Source organism: Lynx canadensis, chromosome D1 (genome assembly GCF_007474595.2).
Source record: "Lynx canadensis isolate LIC74 chromosome D1, mLynCan4.pri.v2, whole genome shotgun sequence".
In the NCBI taxonomy this organism is placed as follows: Eukaryota; Metazoa; Chordata; class Mammalia; order Carnivora; family Felidae; genus Lynx; species Lynx canadensis.
The window spans coordinates 109018286-109039639 of record NC_044312.2 but is presented as its reverse complement, the minus strand read 5'-3'; the positions used below and the strand labels follow the sequence as shown (position 1 = coordinate 109039639).

At 61.4% G+C, this 21354-nt stretch overlaps 1 protein-coding gene across 6 annotated transcripts; it reads right to left on the bottom strand.

The window, feature by feature from the left end:
• Positions 1–587: 587 nt before the first annotated feature.
• PCNX3 (pecanex 3) lies at positions 588–21317 on the bottom strand. 6 transcript variants are annotated; one of them, XM_030332127.1, is made up of 35 exons: positions 20478–21317; positions 19917–20104; positions 19590–19689; positions 19428–19467; positions 19233–19328; positions 17870–18997; positions 17238–17361; positions 16974–17152; positions 16420–16510; positions 15929–16064; positions 14513–14673; positions 13556–13709; positions 13244–13276; positions 12810–12981; positions 12591–12701; positions 12136–12227; positions 11852–11961; positions 11565–11670; positions 11366–11458; positions 11037–11187; positions 10097–10241; positions 9569–9746; positions 8442–8550; positions 8148–8277; positions 7708–7766; positions 7377–7592; positions 6231–6484; positions 3645–3875; positions 3370–3473; positions 2916–3063; positions 2593–2823; positions 2234–2508; positions 1718–1851; positions 1336–1634; positions 588–1259 (listed from the first exon to the last, which is right to left on the bottom strand). In XM_030332127.1, the coding sequence occupies exons 1-35, from the start codon at positions 20628–20630 to the stop codon at positions 1062–1064; spliced, it is 6129 nt and encodes a 2042-aa protein (XP_030187987.1). In that variant the 5' UTR covers positions 20631–21317; the 3' UTR covers positions 588–1061. The 6 variants fall into 6 exon arrangements, with proteins under 6 accessions (XP_030187987.1, XP_030187989.1, XP_030187990.1 ...); XM_030332129.1 differs by having other exon boundaries at positions 14513–14655; XM_030332130.1 differs by having other exon boundaries at positions 14513–14634.
• Positions 21318–21354: the final 37 nt, after the last annotated feature.

The window sequence follows — 21354 nt, the reverse complement described above, 5'->3', positions numbered from 1 at the left end:
AGGCGGGTGGCAGTCCGAGCGCTGTGGGGCCTCCAGCCTCCGCCGAAAAACGCTGATGTGTACCTGCCGTCCAGACCAACTCCGAGGGCTACAGCAGGATTCCTAGAGCGTTTAGCAACCCCCTCCCTTCCCACCCATCCACCCCACGCAGCAGGTGCCCAGAAACTGAGTATTTATGAGCACTTACTAAGCACTGAACCCTACTCTCCACGCGCTCTCATTTATTCTTAAAACATTTTGGACAGGTGTCCTCTCTTCTTTATAGCTGGATAAATTGAGGTTCAGAGATGGGCTTCGGCTAAAGTCAAGGCTGATAATTATAGGCACTAGCCTCATGAACTGGAAGTGTTTGAAAATACAGGGATGAGAAAGTGAACAAAATGAACTTCAGACCAAGGCTTCAAAAGGAACAGGTTGGGGGGGGGAAAGGACCTAGGGCTACGTGAACCCTACCTGGGCCTTACCTCTATCTCCATCATAACCCAGCCCCACATCCTTTATCCTCCTCTTGGTGCTCATCTACCTTGACCTGGCCGCCACCTCTACCCTCCACCCAAACAATCCCAGACAGAAAAAGAGGACGCCAACCAAAATCAAAAATAGTGTTATTCTGGTGTCTCTGAAGCACGAAAAAAAAAAAAAAAACAGAAAGAAAGAAAGAAAGAAAAAAAGAAAAGAAAAAAAGAAACCACCCTTCCCACATTTCAGCCCCCGGTCCAGGCCAAGGGGCTGCCCCTGCAGGCAGTGCAGGCCCAGGGGCCAAGACAGTCCTGGCCACGGGCTCGAAACGGGACCAGCCCATGGGTTTGACTTCTAGGGCCTGGCTGGGAGGCTGCCTGCCTCAGTTTAGGGAGCCCAGGCCCTCGACTAGGGATGAGAGATCAGGGATCAAGGCCGGAGGTCTGGGCCACTTAGTTCCGGTACGCTGGCTAAGGCAGCCAGAGGTCAGGGTTCAGATGTGGAAGCCAAAGCCACTCAGTTCTGTGGTCCAGCAGAGGGCCAGAGACCAGGGATCCAAGTTACTGAATCCTAGGGCTGGGATCCAGAGGGTACCAGGCCACTCAGTACTGATGCTCCAGCAGGGGCTGGGCAGCCGGGCTCTCACGCTCCTCAGCAGGGGCAGGCCAGTCGCCCAGGATCCCAGTGGGTGTGCCACTTTCAGGAGCACTGCCGTCCAAGCAAGGAATGTCCTGGGCTGCTCTGGCGGGCGAGGAGGCATTGGTGCTGATATCCGGGCTGAGGCTGAGGTCTAGGGGCGCCTAAGGGAGGGGAGAGAGGTTGGTGGGAAAGCAGACCCGAGTAGCTCAGGACCCAACCCTTCCACAGGACCCTTACCTGAGATTTGGGGGTGCCTCCTTTGGGGCTCCCTGAGGCCGGCTCTGCCTCAGATCCCCCCAGCCCCTTCCGACCCCCCAGGGTCCACTTCCCGCTGGGACCCTCAGAACTGAGGAGACCGGGGCCAGGGGTTCTTGAGGGCCGGGGACCCTCAGTGGGGGCGGGAGAAGAAGGGGTTGGTCCAGGGAGCCGAGGGGGTGGCCACTGCAGCAGAGGAGGGGGGCGCCCATCACCAGAGCCGCTCAGGGAAGGCCGAGGGCCCCAGCCTGGACCCGGAGGGAGGGGCTGGTCTCCACTGCCTGTGGGAGACAGATAAGAGGGTAGAGATCTCAGCTAGGCCGTCCTCCTCACCCACCAGTTCGGCCCGGCCTCGCCAGCTCACCTGCTGTGTTCTCAGGTGTGGGGTGTGCCAAGGGGGGGTTATTGCTGAGGGAGCCCAAGCCACCGCCTCCGCCACAGTCCGAGTCATCCACGTTCCCGCCACTATTGCAGCCGGCACCACAGCCCTTATGAAGCCTGGGATGGGGGCAGTGGGGAGGGACAGGTTGGCAGGGGGAGGGCCAGAGACCTTGCAGGCACAAGCCCCCGGCTCCAGGACAAGTCACCTAACATCTCTGAGCCCCAGGATCCTGTCTCTAACAGATTTTGCCATCTACTTTGCAGGGTCTTCTAAGAGAGGCGTTATCAATGGCTCTTAAGGCTAAAGGCCACCTTCAACTCTGGGAGAGCAGGATGAAGTCAGGTCAGCTCTGGGACGGTGTCAGCTCTCGGGGCCCAATCCTGGCTCCAGCACTTCCTCATTCTGAGCCCTAGGAGGAAGTGGCTTCACCTCGCTGAGCCTCTGCTTCTCACTCCAGGACCTCAGCCCCACAGGCTCGGGGTGGTGTTCTGGGCTCACCTCTCCCAGCTGTGCAGAAGCCAGCGGGCAATGGCACTCAGGCTGACAGGGCCACCCCACAGTGCCCGCAGCTGGGGGTGGCTGCCGGCCAGCGAGGTGGTGAGGGGGGACACATAGATGGGGTAGCCCAGTGGCTGGTCACAGGAAGAATTGATCATGTTGCGGAGTGCCTGCTTGGCGTTCTGGATGCTACCGCGTTCGGGGTTGCGGTTGCGCAAGAACACCAGCTCCTGCTGCTGCCCGGCCCACAGGCCACGTACACACTCGCGGTTCACCTGTGGGCGGCCACACACAAGGGTCAGGGGGTCAGTGCCAGGAAGGGGGCTGAGCGGGCACGGGGCGGGAAGGGGCATCCCCACCTTGATGACTCGGAAGCTGAGGTGGCGCCGGTTAAGCATGATGATCTTGTACTCGTCGGAGGCGTCATCCAGGACGTGACGCAGAGCCAGCAGCGAGGGCGTGTTGCTGAGGATGGCGCTGCGCCAGGCTGGGTCGCCCTCGTGCGAGATGACCAGCCGCTCCTCGTTGGCTGCGATGGCGTCGTACAAGGCGGCGGGCTCCTCATACTCATCTGGGGACGTGAAGTGATCCTGCAGGGTGGACCGGAGGGCCGTGTCAGTGGCCCCGCCCTGGGGAGGGGCTTCACCCCACAGCCTGCCCTGCCTGGGGGCGTGTCCCCTACCTGGTGGAGCTTGAGGGCCATGCGAACTCCAGGCGCCACCACCCGATGAAGTAGGTCCATGTCGGCAAAGACCCACTCATCGCGTGGGGAGGTGATGCGGAAGTCCCCCTTGAACAGGGCGTGCAGGCCGTACAGGAAGGGCTCCAGGCTGTGGAAGAGAAGGCACAGGCGAGCGTGAAGGTTCCCGAGCTCTGGCTCTCCAGGCAGTGGTCGGAGCCGGGACCGCTCTTCCTGCGGGGCCTCAGTTTCCCCAGCCTGACAAGGTCCGTCTCCGTCTGGGTCCTTCACGGGGTGGTGAGGAACAGGCATGATCATAACTGGGAGGTGTCTTGCCCACAGAGAGGAGCCACCCTGAAGGAAGGACTGATGTGGTTCCTGGGGGCTTCTGGCCCAGAGCTGTTCGTGGAGGGGGCAGGGGGAGTACAGGAGGCGCGGCCGGACCTGTGGCACTCACCTGGCAGACATGCTGTGCGAGGCCGTCCCCAAGGCCCGCCGGCCCAGCACGCACAGGCCAAAACACAGCGTGACCAGCGGCGAGTTCCAATCCTGGTCCACGGGCTGCGGCACAAGGACCCCGTCCCCAGAGCCCAGCTCAGACCAGGACAGGGAATGCGGGGCGGGGGGCAGGGCCCGGGCCGAGGGAGGCTGAGAGCAAGAGGGACTCGCACGGGGAAGGGAGAACTGGTGGGGCGAGGGAGGGAGGCAGCCCCAGGGTCGTGGGGGCCGGACCTGGCTGCGCCGGGAGGCGCAGTACTGGATCCACTCGAGGTGCACCGCGCAGAAGGAGGGCAGTGAGAGGCCGGAGAGGCGGAGGTCATAGTCCTCATCCACGCTCAGTGAGAAGGTGGGGTCCGAGTCAGCGTAGCCCGGCGCCCTCACGGGCCGCAGGGCTGCTGCAATGCCCTCGTGGCTCAGCCACGCCTCCAGCTTCGGTGAGCGGCTGACGTAGTAGATGATGCTCTAGGAGGAGAGGGCAGGCATCAGAGCTGGGGCCAGTGACTGCGGTCATGCCCTAGTCGTGGGAGAGAAAGCACCAGGATGCTCCCTGGGCCATCCACCCTCGGCCCCTCTGAGTTCCCTGAAGCCACACGGGCAAGTGTGCCCCCCTCTCTTAGGCCAGGAAGCCCCCCTCCTTACACAGCGCCGCCTGGAAGGTTCTGCCCTGTGGCAAGTGCTTGTCTGCTTGCTTCAGAAGATCCCTCATTTGAAGAGAGACTGGGGCTTAGACAGCAGACTTGCCTGAGGTTACACAGCAAAGCAGACGCAGCTAGGGGGTTCTAAACTGAACCCCCAGAACCTTCCACACCATGATGCTATGGGATCCAAATCTCAGAGACCTTGGAAGGTCAGGCTGAGGTAGTGGGGCTGCCTGCAGGCCATGCCCGTAGGTCATGGGTCCCTTTAGGCAGGTGAGATGTGACAGCCACAGGGCTTCCACTCAGAAAAAAAGGCAAAGGCACAGTATCCTGTGCCCAAAGTCGGCGGCTCCTGTACCCCTTAAGTGAACGCTGGTTGCTGAGCAGGTGTTTGGGCAAATGGAGAAGAGCTTCTGGAAGGTAGACAGTCAGGATGGATGGGCAGTGTGTGGCTGGCAGGTGGTAACCAGCAAGGTTACAGGGATTCCATGGGCACCCTGGGATGGAGCCGATCTGGTCCTGTGCCTGGGGACAGGGTGGCCAGTCTGGGGCTGGGGAGGGTGCTGCAGCTGGCCATGAACAGAGGGCACCCAGACAGGACGAGGAATGTCCAGCAGGGTGGCTCCGGTGGGGCACCCTGCCCCACACACCTGCCACCACGCCCGACTTATCCTTCCGAACTTCACCCCACACTGTCCTTGGCAGAGCACTCCCCAGGTCCTCCAGACACCTGTACCCAGCTCTGACCGTGCCCAGCTTTGGAGGCAGCTGCACCCGTGGCAAGTTAGCTTCCCCATGGCACATTAAACTTGGCTGGGGTGGAGCTCATCTCAGCCTGCCAGCCCAAGCCTGGCTAGGTGCCTGGTGCACAGCCATGAGAAGGCTGCTGTTGGCCTTGAGCTGGGTTTCCGGGAGGCAGCAGGGTGACCTCAGTAAAAGCACTTTTCTGACAATGGGGGGGGGGGGGAGAGGTGGACAGAACTGTGACCCCTGGATGACCTGAAGCTGGGAATGTCCCGGTCTGGACCACAGCCTCCTCCTAGGTGACAGTGAGAGGTGTGAGGCTCACAAGCCCTTCCTTAGAAGTGGATGGGTGGATAGGAAAAACCACAGAAGAATTACAGTTTCTCTGACGTGTGCTGAAGAAGGGATGTCACTGGAGGCGAGAGGACAGCTGGGAGATGCAGACGCCTGCCCCAGAGATGACCTCAGGTGAGCAGGCCTATCTGGGCCCCAGGAGGCCTCCCGTCCAGACCCCGCGCCAGGAGCCCCAGGGCAGATGTTAAGAGGGCACAAGGGACTGTGGCCAGTGACCACCCTCACCCCACTCCCTCAGTTCCCTTACTCTGGGGGTCACAAAGCTGCATCATTCCTGCCATCTCACAGAACTCCAGTAATCCCCACTTCTCAAGCGGATAAACCAGACACAGCAAAGGAGGTGACATCGCAGGCTTCCCAGAACCCAGTCCAGGGCTCCTGCTGGACCCCACACTGTGCCTCACAAACCCCACCACCCCCAGCAGGTGCTTGGCACACCCAGACTGAGACAGGGAGGCCCAGGCTTGGGTCTAAGACTGGCTCTGCCACATTTCTCCTGATTCTGGGGCCTCAGACTAACTGCCTCCTTCTGCGAGCCAGCTGCCGTGGCCGAGACATCAGGACCTCTCTTGAAGGGTATGGTGGGCTTCAGCCAGTTTAGGAGTCTGTCCCTTGGTAAGTACCACTGCTTGGCAGCCACTTTATGATTATCACTTAACGCCACCATTGGTAGCATTATCGTCCCTCTGTGCTGGTGGGACCTGGGCCAGGGTCCTGGTGGTCTAGAAGACTGGCCTCAGCAACTGCCCTTCCCAGGACCAGCAGCCCAGTGAGGGGACCCATGCACATACTGCCCACTTTCCCCCGATACTGCCCAAGGTGCATCTTCCAGAGGGTGGTGACAGGGAGACCCCCGCCCCCCCAGTACCCTACTGCTAGAGCCACACAGGCCACTGAGGCCCCTGAGTCCTGCTGTCTGGTGGTGGGTGGCACCTTGGAGGATGCTTAACCTCTCTAAGGCTTCTGCTTCCCTTGGGAAAAACAGGTTCCCAACAATCCAGAAGATGACACTCAGGACGCTCCTGGTCAGTGAGCATTCGCTAGTGGGGACCCCTGCCGCCCAGCCACCCGCCCGACATACCTTGACGTAGTAAGTGATGAGGATCTTGCGGAGGTCAAACACCTGCAGCATGGAGGCGGCGTTATTGTCACTGATGCTGTAGCCCTCCAGGACGTACTTGCTGGCCGTCACCTCCCAGGCCAGCCAGCGCTGCCCAAAGGCGGCATTGAAGGACAGGACCCGTGGCAGGTGGCCAGGCTCACAGCAGCAGCAGCCCTCATCCTCCTCCACGCCCTCCGTGATGGCCTCTACCTCGCGCTGCTGGCAGTAGGTACCTGGAGGGGGGGGGGCAGTCAGGGGGCCACCAGCACATCCCGCCTGCCTTCTCCCCAGCCAGTGCCCTGGCCTTCGTCATTCCCTGCCCGGGGATGCCTTGTGAGTAAACGTTATTAAATGAACGGATCGACAAATGAACCCTTTCTCTTCCTGACTCCCAGGGGCCACAGCAAAGACCGAAGCTCGGGGGCGCCTGGGTGGCTCAGTCGGTTAAGCGGCCGACTTCGGCCCAGGTCATGATCTTGTGGTCCGTAAGTTCGAGCCCCGCGTCGGGCTCTGTACTGACAGCTCAGAGCCTGGAGCCTGTTTCAGATTCTGTGTCTCCTTCTCTCTCTGACCCTCCCCCGTTCATGCTCTGTCTCTCTCGGTCTCAAAAATAAATAAAACGTTAAAAAAAAAAATTAAAAAAAAAAAAAAAAAGACCGAAGCTCAGAGAGGAGCGACCTGCTCAAGTTCATGGTGCTCATGAGCTGTGCTTAGAGCCCCTCTGCACCCTCAGGGGCCTTTTCTGAAGCTGACATCCAACACGGACGTCTTCCGAAGGCAAAGAGCTAGCTCACCCACCAGGGGTCATAGGTGGCACCCAACCTGGGCCAAGCCCAAGACCACAGGGCAGGCAGTTGGGAGCGGAAGGGAGACCCCAGAGCTCCGGGCCCAAGCTTGTACGAGCGCAGCCTGTTCAGTCCCTGTGGACCCAGAGTCAGGGCAGGGACACAGCTTGGCCAAAGGAGACCCTGCCGCCTCACCACTTATACCGCGACACCCAGGCCTAGGGAGGAAGAGTGCCTTGCTCAAGGTCACCCTGCAAACCAGGGCAGGGATGGACTAGAATCCAGCCCTCACGCGCTATGCAACGCAGCAGCCTGCGTCAGGCCCAGGCCCCGCGCTCACCCCGGAACTCAAGGCCACGCAGCTGGAAGGTGACGAGGCCATTGCCAACCTCGATGAGGTGCACCAGGGCGTTGAGGTAGTCAGAGGCCAGGACGAAGCAGTCGCCGGGGCCGTAGTTGCCCCAGCGGCCCAGCACCAGGTCCCCACACAGCGTGTGCTGCAGCGAGCGCGTCAAGTGCTCATAGAAGATGGAGTTGAGGTTGTTGTCGTCAGCGCCTGAGACCCAGGACAGACAGACAAACGGGCAAAATGACAAGTAAGCAAGGCTCCCTCCCCAGGGAGGCCAAGTACACACCTGGCCCTAAAAGCCCCCAGATGGCCAAGTACACACCTGGGTTCCGATCTAGCTGGGTGACCAGGCGGGTGTTGGAATGATCCACACGTTTAGTGCTGTTCAGAGAGAACGACAACACAGTTGGCTGAGAGGGTGAGGCTGCCCAGGGTTCAGACGATGATTCCCGCCAGCCCACCATCGCGTCCTCTGAGCCCACACCCCTGTTCTCTGGGCAGATGCCATGACAGCCCCACTGCACACGAGACTGAGGCTTCGGGACGTGAGGGGACTCACCTAGGACCACATGGCCAGGAAGCCCAGGGTGTGAGCCCGAGGCTCGGCCTGACTCAGGTTTTGCCCTCATCAGATCACCCATCTGAAGCCCACCGTGCCCGAGCACTTGCAACCTCGCTGTGGCACCCCACCCCACCTGGGCCCCGAGCTCCTCTCCCTTCCAGGTCCCCTCTGGGTGACCCGCCTGCTCCCGCAGTACTCACTTGTAGTCGCGCTCCCAGAACTTGAGGGGCCGCGCGTAGGACATGATGAAGACGGCACTGCCCAGCAGGGGGTTAAGTGGCGTGGAGAAAAGTGCCGAGAGCAGGGCCTGAACGAACAGCATGGCCGAGTCTGGGCGCAAGTCAAGGAGGTGGCAGGCATACAGGACCCTCCCTGACCTCCCTCACCACTCCTTGACCCCCATCAACCTGCCCCGTGCCCCCAACCCCCCCCCCATCCAGGCCACAGCCCTCCTCGCACACCCCCACCCAGGCAGCGGGCGGCAGGCTGGGTACGTGGCACGGCAAAGGGCTGGGCAAAAGCGTGGAAAGCCGAGCCCCAGGTGATCTGCCAGGGCGCGATGTAGGTCAGCACAAAACGCAGCTTGTACAGCAGGTCCCACAGCTGGCAGGGTCGGAGAGGGGAGAAGTGAAAGATACACAGGTCACTCACAGAGGTGGGGTCTATCAAGTACCCATTCACAGCCTCGAGCCTACCCCAGTGGCTGCCCACGTGCGAGTCAAGCTCAAGATCACTCCCGGCCCTTTCTCTCTGGACCTGGCTCAAAGTATCCGTTACTGTTAGCAAACCCTCTACGGGAGCATTAGCCGTCTATTTGCAGGACCACCCTGGGAGCTTCCTATTGCTGTCCCATTTCACAGATCGGAAAGGTGAGGTTCAGAAAAGGTAGGGCAGGCAAATGACTTGCTCGGGCCATCAGTCAGTGATGAGGCTGGGCCTCAACCATGATACTGAGAGTCAAGAGACAGTCACAGGCCCCACCCTCAGAAAGGGATACAGTTTGGATCTCTACCACTCTGGGCCAGACCAGAAAACCAGACCAGAATACCCATGTAAAAGAAAAAGGCTCAGGGTTATGCTGGGATCCCAGGGCTAGGAAGGTACCACTACAGGCTTCCAGTACAGTGCCGAGGAATGGTTCTTTGTTCACAGCGATCCCCTCCCCCAACCCCTGATCAGGGGATCCCACAGCCTGGCAGAGCAGTCTGGATATACCCAGGCCCCAGGGGCTTCTGAAACTCAGCTCTTAACTGCTCCCCAGGGCTGTGGCTGGCAAAGGGGCAGAGCTCAGAGGCTGGTATCTAGAGGACAAGGCCAAGTCTGAACTGCCTTAACTGCTTATAAGGAAAGTGACCAAAGACCATGATTCAGAGAAGAGGCAGCCAAGTGAGACAGACCTGGATTCAAGTCCTGGCTGGCTACCAATTCTCTGGGGGACCTGAGGCAAGTCACTTTAGCCCTTTAAACCAGTTTCCTCCGTGCCCCTGGATAAACTGCTGCGAAGGCCCATGGTGGGGCTGATGTGGAACAGCAGCTGCGAGGGCCGCAGGCCCCTGGGGGAGTTCTCCCCGCCACCCCGTTCCCGCTGCACAGCCTAGAGACTGCAACATGACCACCTCACCTTGCTGCAGAGCAGGGACATGAGGAAGTAGTCAAGCAAAAAGCCCTGGGAGAGGCGTGGGTAGTCGAAGTGGAAGAGCAGAACAGTGAAGGCCAAGGTTAGGTACTGCTGGGGCGGGCAGCAGAAGGCTGAGCGCAACAGCTTCAGCCCAGCCACGGTCATCAGCAGCGCCCGGCAGCTGTAGACGAGAAGCAGGCATTATGTGCCAGGCAGGGCTCAGGAGGCAGAGGAGATGGCTGCCCATCCCTCCCCCGCCCTGGCCTGGGTGCCGCTGGGCTGGGCCCTGCTCTTTTGGGCTGGTGACTCTCAGCCTCTGCTCTCTAAAGGGGTCGCCCTTTTTAGACACATCTGGGAGACACGTTTGTTTTCCAAGAGGCAACTGTCTCAACAGAAAGGGTCAGAAGCCCGAATCCTGCTTTAGTTGGCTGGGCAACGGAGGCAGGTTTTCATTCCCTCTGTGGGCTTCAGCATCCCACGTGTCACGTGGGAACGCAAGTGGTGGGATGGTGGGGGCGGGGCAGTCCTCACTAGAGGCAGAACTTGTCCGGGTGGCTGACGACAGCATGGGCGTCCACCGTGAGGGCATTGAGCACCACGGCGGGGTAGATGAGGTACTTCTCGATGCACTGCAGGCCGGCATACAGCTTCTCAAACCACATCACCTGGGCAGCGCCTGCGAGAGAAGGCAGGACTGTTGACTCTGTGTGCTCCCCTCTTACCGCAGGGCCAAGTCAGGTGAGCTACCAGAGGGAACCTGGAGAAAGGGCAAACCAGGGGACATGGCTCTCCAGGTGCCTAGAAGCTTTGTGGCAGCTCAAATGAGGGCAATGAGGCCCGGACAGGGCACATCAGGGGCCCAGGGCACGCTCTTTGCCTGTTCTGTTGTCTGAAAACAAATGGAATGAGGTCGTCCAACATGCCCACTGGAGCCGAGGCAGGCTGGGTGAGGCCCCTATGCACTGTGACCTTGAGCTGCAGGGCCCTTCGTAAGGGGCCACTGCCACCTGGCTTGAGCTGATCATCGTCACGCGGGGATGGGCAAAATCTTTTCTCACTTAAGTAAAACAGGGCACGTGGAACTTTGCATAACAAAACCAGACGATTAAACAGAGACTTAAAGGTGTTTTTATCACAGGGCTCAAATGAAAATCAGCCAGGCAGACCTGGTCTACTGGAAACCAATCTGTGATCCCGGACGACAGATCCCTTTAGAGCCTTGGAATTCTACTTCCTCCATCTCCTCAGAGAAAGCAAAAGAGGCGGGAAAAGGGCAGGGCAGGCAGGGTGAGAGCAAAGCAGGGGCCAAGCTGGGGCACAGCAGGCAGGAGAAGGCAGGCAGGGCCCTCGAAGGGGCTGCAGGATCAGCGCGGTCAGGACAGTCTGGGTGGAGGCTGCCCCCTGCCGGCAGGCTGCAGGTCAACCAGGAAATCAGGGCAGGAGGGGCGGAGGGGTGGGGGCAGGCACTCACCTCGAACTTCATACTGGCTGTACTCCAACGGCTTCAGCACAGGCTGCGACAGGCAGAACCAGGGCAGCTGTTTGCGGAGCTGCGGCAGCAGGTAATGCGTGAAGAAGCCCACGGCCCCAGCCAGTGCGTACAATACGAACCCCAGCACCGACTGCAGGAGGGAGAGGCCAGAGGCTCAGCCAAGGGGAGCAGGCCAAGGAGCCAAGGGGGCCTGGGCACGGGCTGGGCAGGGGCAGAGAAAGACACGAGGCCATGGCTGCCCAGGGCCCTCGGGTGGAGGAGGCTCCAGCAAAGACCCAGGGGACAGGGATGGCCCACGCCACACGAACCTTCAGGGCGATGAAGACGGTGCTGGCGCTGATGGCAAAGGTGAGCACGGCGATCACCACACACATCACCAGGTCAGAGTGCAGGACCTCACGCTGCAGGGCCGGGAAACACCAGCGTGGGTGCCCGCCGCCCGGGGGGCTGACCACACCCTGTCAGCTCCCCACCCCAAGACTAGAACCCCACACTCCAGCCCCTCACCACCGACTGGCGCATCTTGTCTGGCAGTGGGTCTGGGGGCTCGGCCCGAGCCGTCTCCAAGCTCCGCTCCTCCAGCTCGGGGAAGAGCTTGCTCCGAATCAGAGACCTGGGGTGGGTGAGAAGAGGCAGAGGCCCGGGTCTGCAGAGGCCACACTCCTGCCGCAGGCACCAGGGTCGGTTGGGGCCAGGCACGTGCACGGAACACCCCCGCCCCCGCAACCCTTGCCATGCACGGACACACACGCAGACACACACATGCGCACGGACAGGCACGTGCAGGCACCCACCAGAGCACGGTGGGGTCACTGCTCTGACGGCTCAGGTGGTAGGACAGGGCCACCAGGAGGCCACAGAAGACCGAGAAGAGGACAGGGACGTGCTGCTCCGGCCAAGGAGTCTGGGGAGAGAACCCATGCTGGTCAGGGGAGGCAGGGTAAGCGTGGGGGGAGGGGAGGATCCACTGCCCCCTCCCCCTGCCCCGGGAGAAGCCACTGCTGAGCCCAATTCACAGTCCTGTCCCAACAACACCCCTGGGCCTCAGCATGCCCCCCACCCCACAGGTCATCCCTACCTTGATGGCCCCAAGGCAGAAGCCGTAGAGCAGGGCAGCAGCCAACAGGCTGCGGGAGAGGCTAAAGACGGCAGTGAGCGGGCTGGTGGCGGCTGTCAGGTGAGAAACAGCAGGTAAGGCCCGACTGCTACCTGCTGCTGCCCCACCTCACCCGCACCCCACTGCCCTCGATTCTCACAGGATAACCTCCCTGGGACCCATCACTAGCCCATTGTTCTCTGCTCCTCGAGCCCTGAGAGGCTTTCAGGGCTTCTGGCATTCTTGGGTTGAAACCACTTGTTTGGGGAGGGGAGGAAGCAGGGGGAGGTGACGGGCTCTTGATCCACACCTATAGATACCCACAGTATAGGCACAGGAGAAGACTCAGCAAAAGGCTGGAGCCACATACCCAACCCAAGGCCCCTCCCGGGCCCCACACTGCCTCCTGACACGCAAGCCACCTATGGGCCCCCTACCTGTACCCCCAAAGCCGTGCATATCTATCTGCTCCAGCAGGTACATGAGGCAAGTGTTGACCTGGGGCAGGAGGCCCAGGAGGAAGACGAACGGGAAGCACAAGGTGAACACTGCCAGGGAGGGAAAGCAAAGGCCCGGCCGGTCAGCCTGCAGGCCACCCCTTGGCCCACCGTTGGGGCCTCACTCCCCTGAGTCACCTCAAGGCTGCCCAATCTCACCAGTGGCCACGTCCCGGGCACAGAAGAAGAAGGAGGCGGAGAAGAGCGTGAGGCCATACAGGGAGACGGGTGGGAAGGGCTGAGCTGAGCCCAGGGCGTCCAGCAGCCAGATGAGCACACAGCAGATACAGAAGTAGACAGGCCGGCTATATGCGATCACCCAGTTGTGGCCCTGGGGAGTGGGACTGTGAGGGGCCAGGCCTCCCCCACTGACCACCCCGCACACATGTGCGCACACACACGCACATGCTCACGTGCCCTACCCGTGGCCCTGGATCTAAGACAGAAAGCCTGGCAGGGTGAGGGCAGCAGGACTGAGGATCTGAGGCCATACGGGTGGTGAGGGAGCCCTGTCCCTCCCAGACCCCTGCACACCTGGTCTCAGCCCCTGCCAGCCCCACATTTGAGCACCCTCGGGAAAGCACTCTACTCACGTGCATGGGAGATGCCGCATCAGGCTGGACACTCTGGAAAAAGACAGGAGCTACATTCGCAACAGAAGCCAGAGCCCAGGACCTGCTTGGTTCCACCACTGGCTGTCAGGAGTAACCAGGGCAGGATCCTAAACTGTCCTGAGCCTTGGTTCTCTCATTTGTAAGGCAAGGGGCTGGTTACAGGGAATCTCAAGCGTCTTATCTGCTTTCCAGCTCACACCCCTCAAAATGGATCATGGGAAAGGAGGCATGTGGAAAGAGGTGGGGCGGGGGGAGGGGGGGAGGGAGGTGGCCCAGGGAGTAAGGACAGACCTTCAGCAGGGAATACTGGCAGGAGGCAATGACCAAGCAGAACTGGAAGACCCAGATATCCGTGAAGAAGCCCTTAAGCAGCAGCAGGTAGCCCAAGAAGGCAACGAGGCTGCTCAGGCCTACGCCGAGTATGTTCTCCACCAGCCCCCGAGTCCTGGAGAGACAGCAAGGTCAGGGCACACCCAACTCCTTACCGGCTAGGGGGGCAAAAGTGGGTGGAACACAGAGGACAGGACCCAGCCACAAAGTCCCACGTTTGTGCCTGTGCCCGTGCCACCCCCTCATCCTTTGAATGTCGGAATCTAGACCTCTCGGGGATGGAGGCCAGTTTGCACCTCTCCTAGGAAGCCACCCCATTGCTACCCTGAATCCCAATCTTCATCCCTTCTAGACCCTGTAGGCTCCAAGTGCCACCGCTATGGGGACTGCCTGTCTCTAGCCTACGCATGCCATGCACACAGGCGGTGCCCCACAAACACTGGCTGCAGTGCCGGGAGGAAATCCAGACCATGGAAGCCAGGACACGGGCTCTTAGGCCCAAGTCAGCCATGCAGACAAGAGACGTCACTTGACTTCTCTATCTGATTTCCCGGGCCTCAGTTACCCCTAAGAAATGGGAAAGCTAAGACAAAGAGTTTGCGAGCTTTTTTAGACCGTGGACCTCTATTCAAGAAAATCTAAAATAGAAACAGATATAAACAAGAGACTGGCCAAGAATGGTTTGTCTTGAGTGGAGCTTTGGGACAGAGGAGTAACTAGAGCACCATCCGCTTGGCCACGCCTTCACCCCTTCACGCTCCAAAAGGACCTAGCAGAAGCCCACTCCAGCCCTTAACACACCTTCAGTGACCCCCAGCAACGGTTAGGCTTCCTGCTGCCATGATGGCCTCCGTATGTTCATAGGGTTCAGAAGGCCGGGGGGCCAGGGGCCGGGGGCCGAGGCGGGTGGGCACTCACCGGTCCAGGAGGGCCAGGAGGGCCAGCCGCTCATAGCGCACAGACGTCCAGCGGCCAGGAAGAAGCCAGTACTTGTAGCTGTGCTGGGCACGAGGTGGTGCCTCCTCCATCAGCGTCTGCTCCTGGGATTCGTGCAGGGAGTCCTGGTCCAGCAGGTCAAACTGCGGTCCCCACAGCCGCAGCCATCAGCCCCTCGCCCCCCACACGGTCCACTGCCACCATCCCCCTGCCCGGTGCACACTGGCTGGTCAGCCGTTTCCTCCAGCACAGAGTCCCCGCCATCGAGCAGCCCTGTGGCCTGTCCTGACGCTCCATCACAAAGGCCTGATCCTCTCTCCAGGTTCCTAGGACTCAATGGCTCAATGGCTGCTGGGGACCTGCCGGGGCTGCTGCGGGCCACAGTCACCAGTGCCGTCCGTGTCTTCCCCGCTCAGGCAGCCTCTCCCACCTCTTCCTGGGCTCGGTGAAATCCACATTTGGGACGCAGTGCAATGCTACCCTCCTCCTGGACAGAGCCATCAGGCTCACTCTGACCATCCTATCCCAGAGCACACAGGGAACCAGCCCTGATGACAGGCCTGGGTGCCAATGCCAGTACTGTGAGGCCCCGGGCAAATACCTAATCTCTTTGGATTTCTTGCATCTTTCGTTCAACAGATACTCATGGGGCACAACTATAGGCCTCGCCCTGGGCCTTAGGGATACAATGCAGAGCCAAAGATGCACAGCCCCTGCCTCTGGATGTGGCCATCAGCTGTCTCAGGACCGTGGTGCCTATCCCGTGTGACAAGTAAGGAGAATAAATGCACCAGAAAGGGACACGTGGGGCTACTGGGCACTGCATATGCTGTTTGTGACCCTGAGTGTTAGATGAGTGGGTGCTCCTTTCACGACTGTTCTCTAAACTCTGACTCTGGCTTTGAAGCATCTTTAATGCTTCTGCCATTATTAGATCCTGTAAACTGTTGTCCAAACTGGGGTACTTTTGGGAGTGAGATGGGAGCCCATGAATAACCCTGCTAAGGCAACAAGCTCGAACAGAGTGCCCCGTGCTATGCAGTGCACCTGGGCCCAGCACAGGGAGCAGCACAGCCAAGTACGTGGAAGAAAGCGCCTCTTCCACAGGTATCACTGTCGACACTCGTCATCCCCACTTAGTAGGGGCCCCTCTGGGATAAAGGAGATACCCTAGACACGCCTGTTGAATAAGCAAATGAACAACTCCTTGGGCCCCAGAGATCCAGAGGGCCTGCATGCCCAGTGTCAGCCATCAAAGGTCAGGATGGACACCTCAGGGCCCCCGGGAGCCCTTACTTGGAACGGCTCGTCCCTCCTGGTACCTGGGCAAGTGCTCAGTGACCTGCCCCCCCACCACTGCCCCTCCCGCAGGTCCTTCCCTGACCGCTGGCTCCTCACCTCTGGGATCTCCAGGGGCACGCGGCGCACCTGCATACCCTGCAGAACCACTGGCCTTGGCTGCAGCAGGTTCAGGCCACCTGCCGCCTCAGGGACATCAGCCGAGTGGAAACTGGAGGAGTGTGAGTGGCGGTCCCTGTGGGAACAGCAGCCATGAAGGTTAGGCCACTGGAGAGCCCTGGGGCAGCGGGGGGATTGAGGCCAAAGTCAGGCCACAACTGGGGCCCTAAGGGGGCTGCTCAGATACAGAACACAGGAAACAGGTGGCAGAAAGACCTCCCTCCCAGGCCCTGGTTCCTAGAAGCCTCCTGCCTAGAGATGTCGTGTTCCTACAGCGTAAGCACCCCTACGGGCCTGCCCTTTGCCACTCTCCACCCTCTTCTCCTAGAGATTCTGAGCTGCCCCTGCCCCAGCCCAGGGAAGAGAGAATATCCCTAGAAACAGCAGCCCAATAGGCTGCCGGCTGGGCGAGCCCAAGCTTGGAGACTCACCAAGCTCCATTGGCTGCCTGCTCCCCCTGTTGCCCCACAGGGTTCTCGTAGCCGCCTCCAGCCAGGCCAAAGGTGTAGGAACGCCGCACGCCTGGGGCAAGGGTATGGGACACAAAGCAGCAGATCAGGGACAGGAGCACCCAGGCCTGACCCACGTGGACCGTCATGCAAGGAAGAACCGCGTGCTACGTCCTCCTGGGTGGCAGCCCAGCCCCTAGGGACCATGAGCTGGAGAGGAGAGAGACCGCGGGTCAGCCCGCCCTGGGTTTGGGATTCTCTCCCGCCACTGGCTCAGCTGTGACTTCAGTCTGTGTCTCAGCCTCCTTAGCAGCAGGGCAAGGATTACGAGGCTACCCCGTGCCTCAGGGCGGCTGCAAGTTTGACGTCAGGCAGCACAGGTAAAGCGGTCGGTCACCACAGGGCTGAGAGCGTGGTACGTGCCCGACAGAGCAAGCGCTGCTGCGAGGACTACGAAAACCCCCGCGTGAGGGCCAGGGGGTGTGGGGTCAGCCGGGCTCAGGGGCTCGGCCGCTGGACTCGGGGGAGGGGCTCACCGCTCTCGTCGTAGAAGTAGTGCACGGCGCCCTCGGAGGTGTCATCAAAGGTGCAGGCCTCGTGAACGGTGGCGCCGGCCCGGGTGAGCAGCAGCGAGGAAGCAAAGTGCAGGGCGGAGGGCAGCGTCAGCGCCCGGGAGTGAGAGGCGGCCCGGCCCCGCTGAGCTTCCTGCAGGCTGCTGAAGAGGGGGGTCGGCCCACGGGTCAGCGCCACTTAGAGCCACGGGCCCCCACCGCCCCTCCAACCAGCCAGCAGGGGCTCACCTGGGCGGCGAGCCCATAACAGAGGCTGGAGGGGTGGGGTTGCTTCCCGCATTGTGGCGCCTGCGGATCGCCTGAGTACGCCTCACACTGCTTGCGCGGTCCCGCTTGCCGGTCTCCTCGGCCGCTGCCCAGAGAGAGGCCCCAAGCATAAGCGACACGGGCTTGGACACGTCGGGGGGAGTGCGGGGCGGTGGGGGGGCGGGGGAGCAGGCAGCAGCTGCTCCTGCACGGAGCTAAGTGTCAGGCCTCATTCAACGCTGTCCTGCCTCTGGGGCCTAGCCAGGTCACCTAACCACACTTGTGCCTCAGTTTCCACGCTTGGAAATGAAGATAGGACCTTGCCCTGCCCCACTGGCGGCCCAGGACAACGAATGCAGATGCTGAGGATCCTCGACGGGCGGAGGCTTTGTACTAACTGCCAAGATCTGGAGCCAGGTGTCTGAGGTCTCTCGGCCCTGCTCAGGTGAGGGGTTCAGCAGACGCCTCTCACTCACTCAGTCCACCTCCACCTGCTCCCTGAGACAGAGGCTGAGCTGACTCTGACCAGCTCCTCTGCAGCCCGGCCCTTGTCCAAACCCAAGCCCACAGCTAGCTCGTCTCCCCACCCCACCCCCGGCAGAGCGGGCACTCACCTCCCCCCACAGCACCTTCCTCTTGCAGCTCCCCCCGCCAGCCGGGCTGGTTGGCGGCAGGTCCCCTGGGGGCCTCAGCAGGCAGCAGAGCGGGCTCCCCAGCAGCCAGCTCCACCCCCGCCTGGGCCTCCAGCTCAGCCTTGGAGCCAGCCAGGGGGGCCCTGAGGACATCGCCCCCTGCCCCATCCATGCTCAGCACTCGGGCATGCGTTTTGGCGCTGGCGGTACTAGGCGTCCGCTGGGTCCCATAGGGCCGCTTGGGGGGCACAGCCGTCCCCTCCTCAGCCCCGTGGGGGGCCCGTCGCTTCCGGGGTCTCCCTGCTGCACCACGGGAGCTCTCGGGGGAATAGCAGGAAGTAGAAGAAGAGCTGTCGGTACTGTAGCGGCGCTGAGATCGGAGGCTGGAGGCCGGGCTCAGTTCGCTGCCCTCGCTGGTGTCTTCGTCCTCAAAGAAGCCCCCGCCTTCAAGCAGGGGCCGCCGAGGGGCACGGCCAGGTGGGGAGTGTCTTCGCATGGGTGGCCGCCGTTTGCTGGGCCGCAACAAGGCCAAGTCCTTGGGCCGCACGACCAGGAGCGGCTCGGCTGGGCCCGGTGGCGTCCCTGCTCCTATGACCGTGTCAAAGGAACGCAGGGTGTCATCTGAGGGGACTCCAGCATCTGGTGACGCAGGCAGCTCAGCCTCAGAGGGTGGGTCTGTGTCGCTGCCCTCCGGGGCTTGCCCCCCAGGGGGGCTGTCCAGGTGGGTGGAGTTGGTTTTCTCACTCTTGAAGCTGCTCAGCGTCTCCCTGTCAGTGCCACTGAAGCAGGAATCCGAGGAGCCGGCTTTCTGGGGTGTGGGCTCCCCAGAGCCCCGCCTGTCCAGGGGCTGGTAGCCGCCTGCTGCCCGGCGTTGTTCCCGTCGACTGCTGGTCCTCACCAGGGCCCGGTCAGGCCGGGTCAGGGTCAGGAAGCTCTTGCTCAGCTCCTGGCTGAGGCTCCCCTTCAGAAGGGGGCTCATGGGAGTATCGGCCACACTGCTCCCCCTCCAGGGGGCTCCATCCCCAGCCAGGGGAGAACGTTCTGAAGAGTCTGTGCTGGGGAGAGAGGGGTCTGGGGCAGCCCCCGGGGGTGTCTGGGGAAGGTCTCCAACTATCAGAGAAAAGGAAGACAGAAAGTGAGGGAAGGACATGCTGCAAAAGGAACCGGTCGCTAAGAGGGTCCTAAGGCCGCTGCTTCCCCAGAGCCCCGCGGGGGCAGGACAACGAGGAGGCCCCAACCTGAAGAATAAAGAGAGCCCCGGAGAAACAAAACTTGGGGTGACTCAAAGACAAGTCTGCTAGTCCTCCCCCCGCTGCCAAGTCCCTGCCCTATCATGCCCACTCACTCAGTTTCTCCTGTGAGCTTAACTTCAGCATCTCTCGATCAGCCGAGGTCACGATCACGTTGTTGCTGCCCTGCTCCCGAACCAGCTCCTTGATGTCTGCGACCATGGCCCCACAGGTGTCAGCAGGACTTCAAGGCACCGGTGTGCCATCCCGTTCCACACCACCAAACTCAGCCCTGAGCAGGAGCCACCTACCTCTGAGGGGCCCGGAGTCCTCCATCCGGGGCAGCAGCTCCTAGGCACACAGACAAACAAATGAAGGAGCGCGCCGGGTAAGACGAAGGTTCAGGACGTACCCACAGTGGGGTCGGGCTCCCAAGAGAGAAGTGGGACAGACTGACGCTAGGGACCACTCACCGAGACCTGATTGAAGCCAAACACGGAATGCTGGGAGCTACAGCGTACCGGCGGTGTAGAACTCACTTTCCGAAACACTGTCATCTCCACTCCGGGGTCCCTAGCAGTGGAGAAAAACATCAGCTTTCAGCTGACCTCCCCTCTTCCCGTTGTACTTCCTCCACCATCCCCGGCACTCCTCTCTTCTCCAGGGTCCTCTCGAAAGTCTGGGGCTGACCGCAGAGCTAGCACTCAACTGCTCACGGAGCCAATGTCCCCTAAGCCCCCAAACCTTAAGGCCAGGCACCGGGACCCCTCAATTCCCAACACGACCCCGACCCCACCAACCTGGGCAAACTGCTGTCCCCCTGTGCAGGCTCTTCTTCCGGCTCCCCCATGGTAGAGTTGCGCTTCTCCACGATCTCGCCCTGGTCGAACATAGCATGCAGCCGATAGTTCACAGTCTTGATAGTAGCGAAGATGACAGCCACCACAAGGCAGTACACACCGGCCACCATCAAGCTGGGGGGCAGGACCTGGAGATGGCAGCAAGTCAGGCTCCTCTTTATACAGCCCTGGCCCCATGGGGTAGGCCTACCACCACAGTCAGAGCCAGGATTCACAAATTCACAAGACTTCATCGCCCATCCCTTGCTACAACTGGTACCGAGACCTTGTCGAGAAGCTCGGTCCTCTAACTGGAGTCAGATTAAGTGAGGGGCTCAAGGTCACCCAGCCCAACAAGAGAATAATTTGGCCACTCTTCCACCTACCCCAAACGCCGCAGTGAATCCTCTCCACACCCCAAGTGCCCAAGGCACAGCCCGGAATCCCTACCAGGTTGGCACCCCTCCCTGACATCCACCCTCCCTTTCCCCGCGAGAGTCACAGGTGGCGGCAGCATCTCACCATGTACAGCAAGAAGGGAAAGGTGAGCAAGAAGATCCAGACATAAAGGTGGAAGCAGTTGGAGAAGGTGCTCTGGTGCGGGTCGAAGAACCAACCGCCGGTGAGCGAGGCCCACACCCCCTGGCGCAGGATCTGCAATACCTGCGACCCCATGGCCCCGCCGCTGATGCGCGCGCCCCCCTCCCGGGACCCTCATGGGGGCGGCCGCCGGCCCATGCCCCGCCTGGCGCCCGAGGGCCCCGGGGCCCGGCCTCGAGCTCACGCCATGGCCTCCCCCAGCGGGGGAGAGGGGTCGCCCGGGCAAGGGGGCGGGCAGGGGGCGGGGCCGGCTGGAGCAGTCAGCGGAGCGAGGCCTGGGCGCGGGGGTGGAGCCTCATCAGGGGCGGGGTCCAGGCCCCCACCCCCGGCCCAGAACTGTTCCGAGGGGCCGATCCGGTAGGCAGGCGCGGGGCACGGGCCGGGCACCCGTCGGCGGCATCCAGAGATGGGCGTGGAGTGGGTGCTCCGGGGGTGCAGACGACGGCTCCCTCGGCTCTGGCCCGGGGAGAGCCCCGGGACCCTGAGGTCCACTTCCGGGGTTACAGGTCACTCTCTTCGGGCTCCGCGCTCGCCCGGCTACTGCAGGAGCCGGCCCAAGGGGGAGGCCGGAAGGAACCGCGAGCCGCCAGCCAACAGTGGCGCATGCGTGCGACGGGCCTAGTTGAGACCCGGAAAAGGAAAACCTGACGGCAGGAAACCCGACGCACGCGCAGGAAGGTAGTGGAGCGCTAAGAAGCGGCGGAGCCCTTTGGGCGTGCGCAGAGTCCAGGTCTAAAAGAGCTCAAACGTGGTAGCGCTCGAGCGCATGCGCACACCTAGGCGTTGTCAACACAGTAGA

Coding starts and splice junctions, on each gene's coding strand:
- PCNX3 (XM_030332127.1), bottom strand. CDS start 20,630: ATGGGGTCGCAGGTATTGCAGATCCTGCGCCAGGGGGTGTGGGCCTCG. Junction 12,702..12,809: donor TGCCCGGGACGTGGCCACTG/GTGAGATTGGGC, acceptor CCTCCCTGGCAG/TGTTCACCTTGTGCTTCCCG. Junction 9,747..10,096: donor CCGGACAAGTTCTGCCTCTA/GTGAGGACTGCC, acceptor TCTCGTCTACAG/CTGCCGGGCGCTGCTGATGA.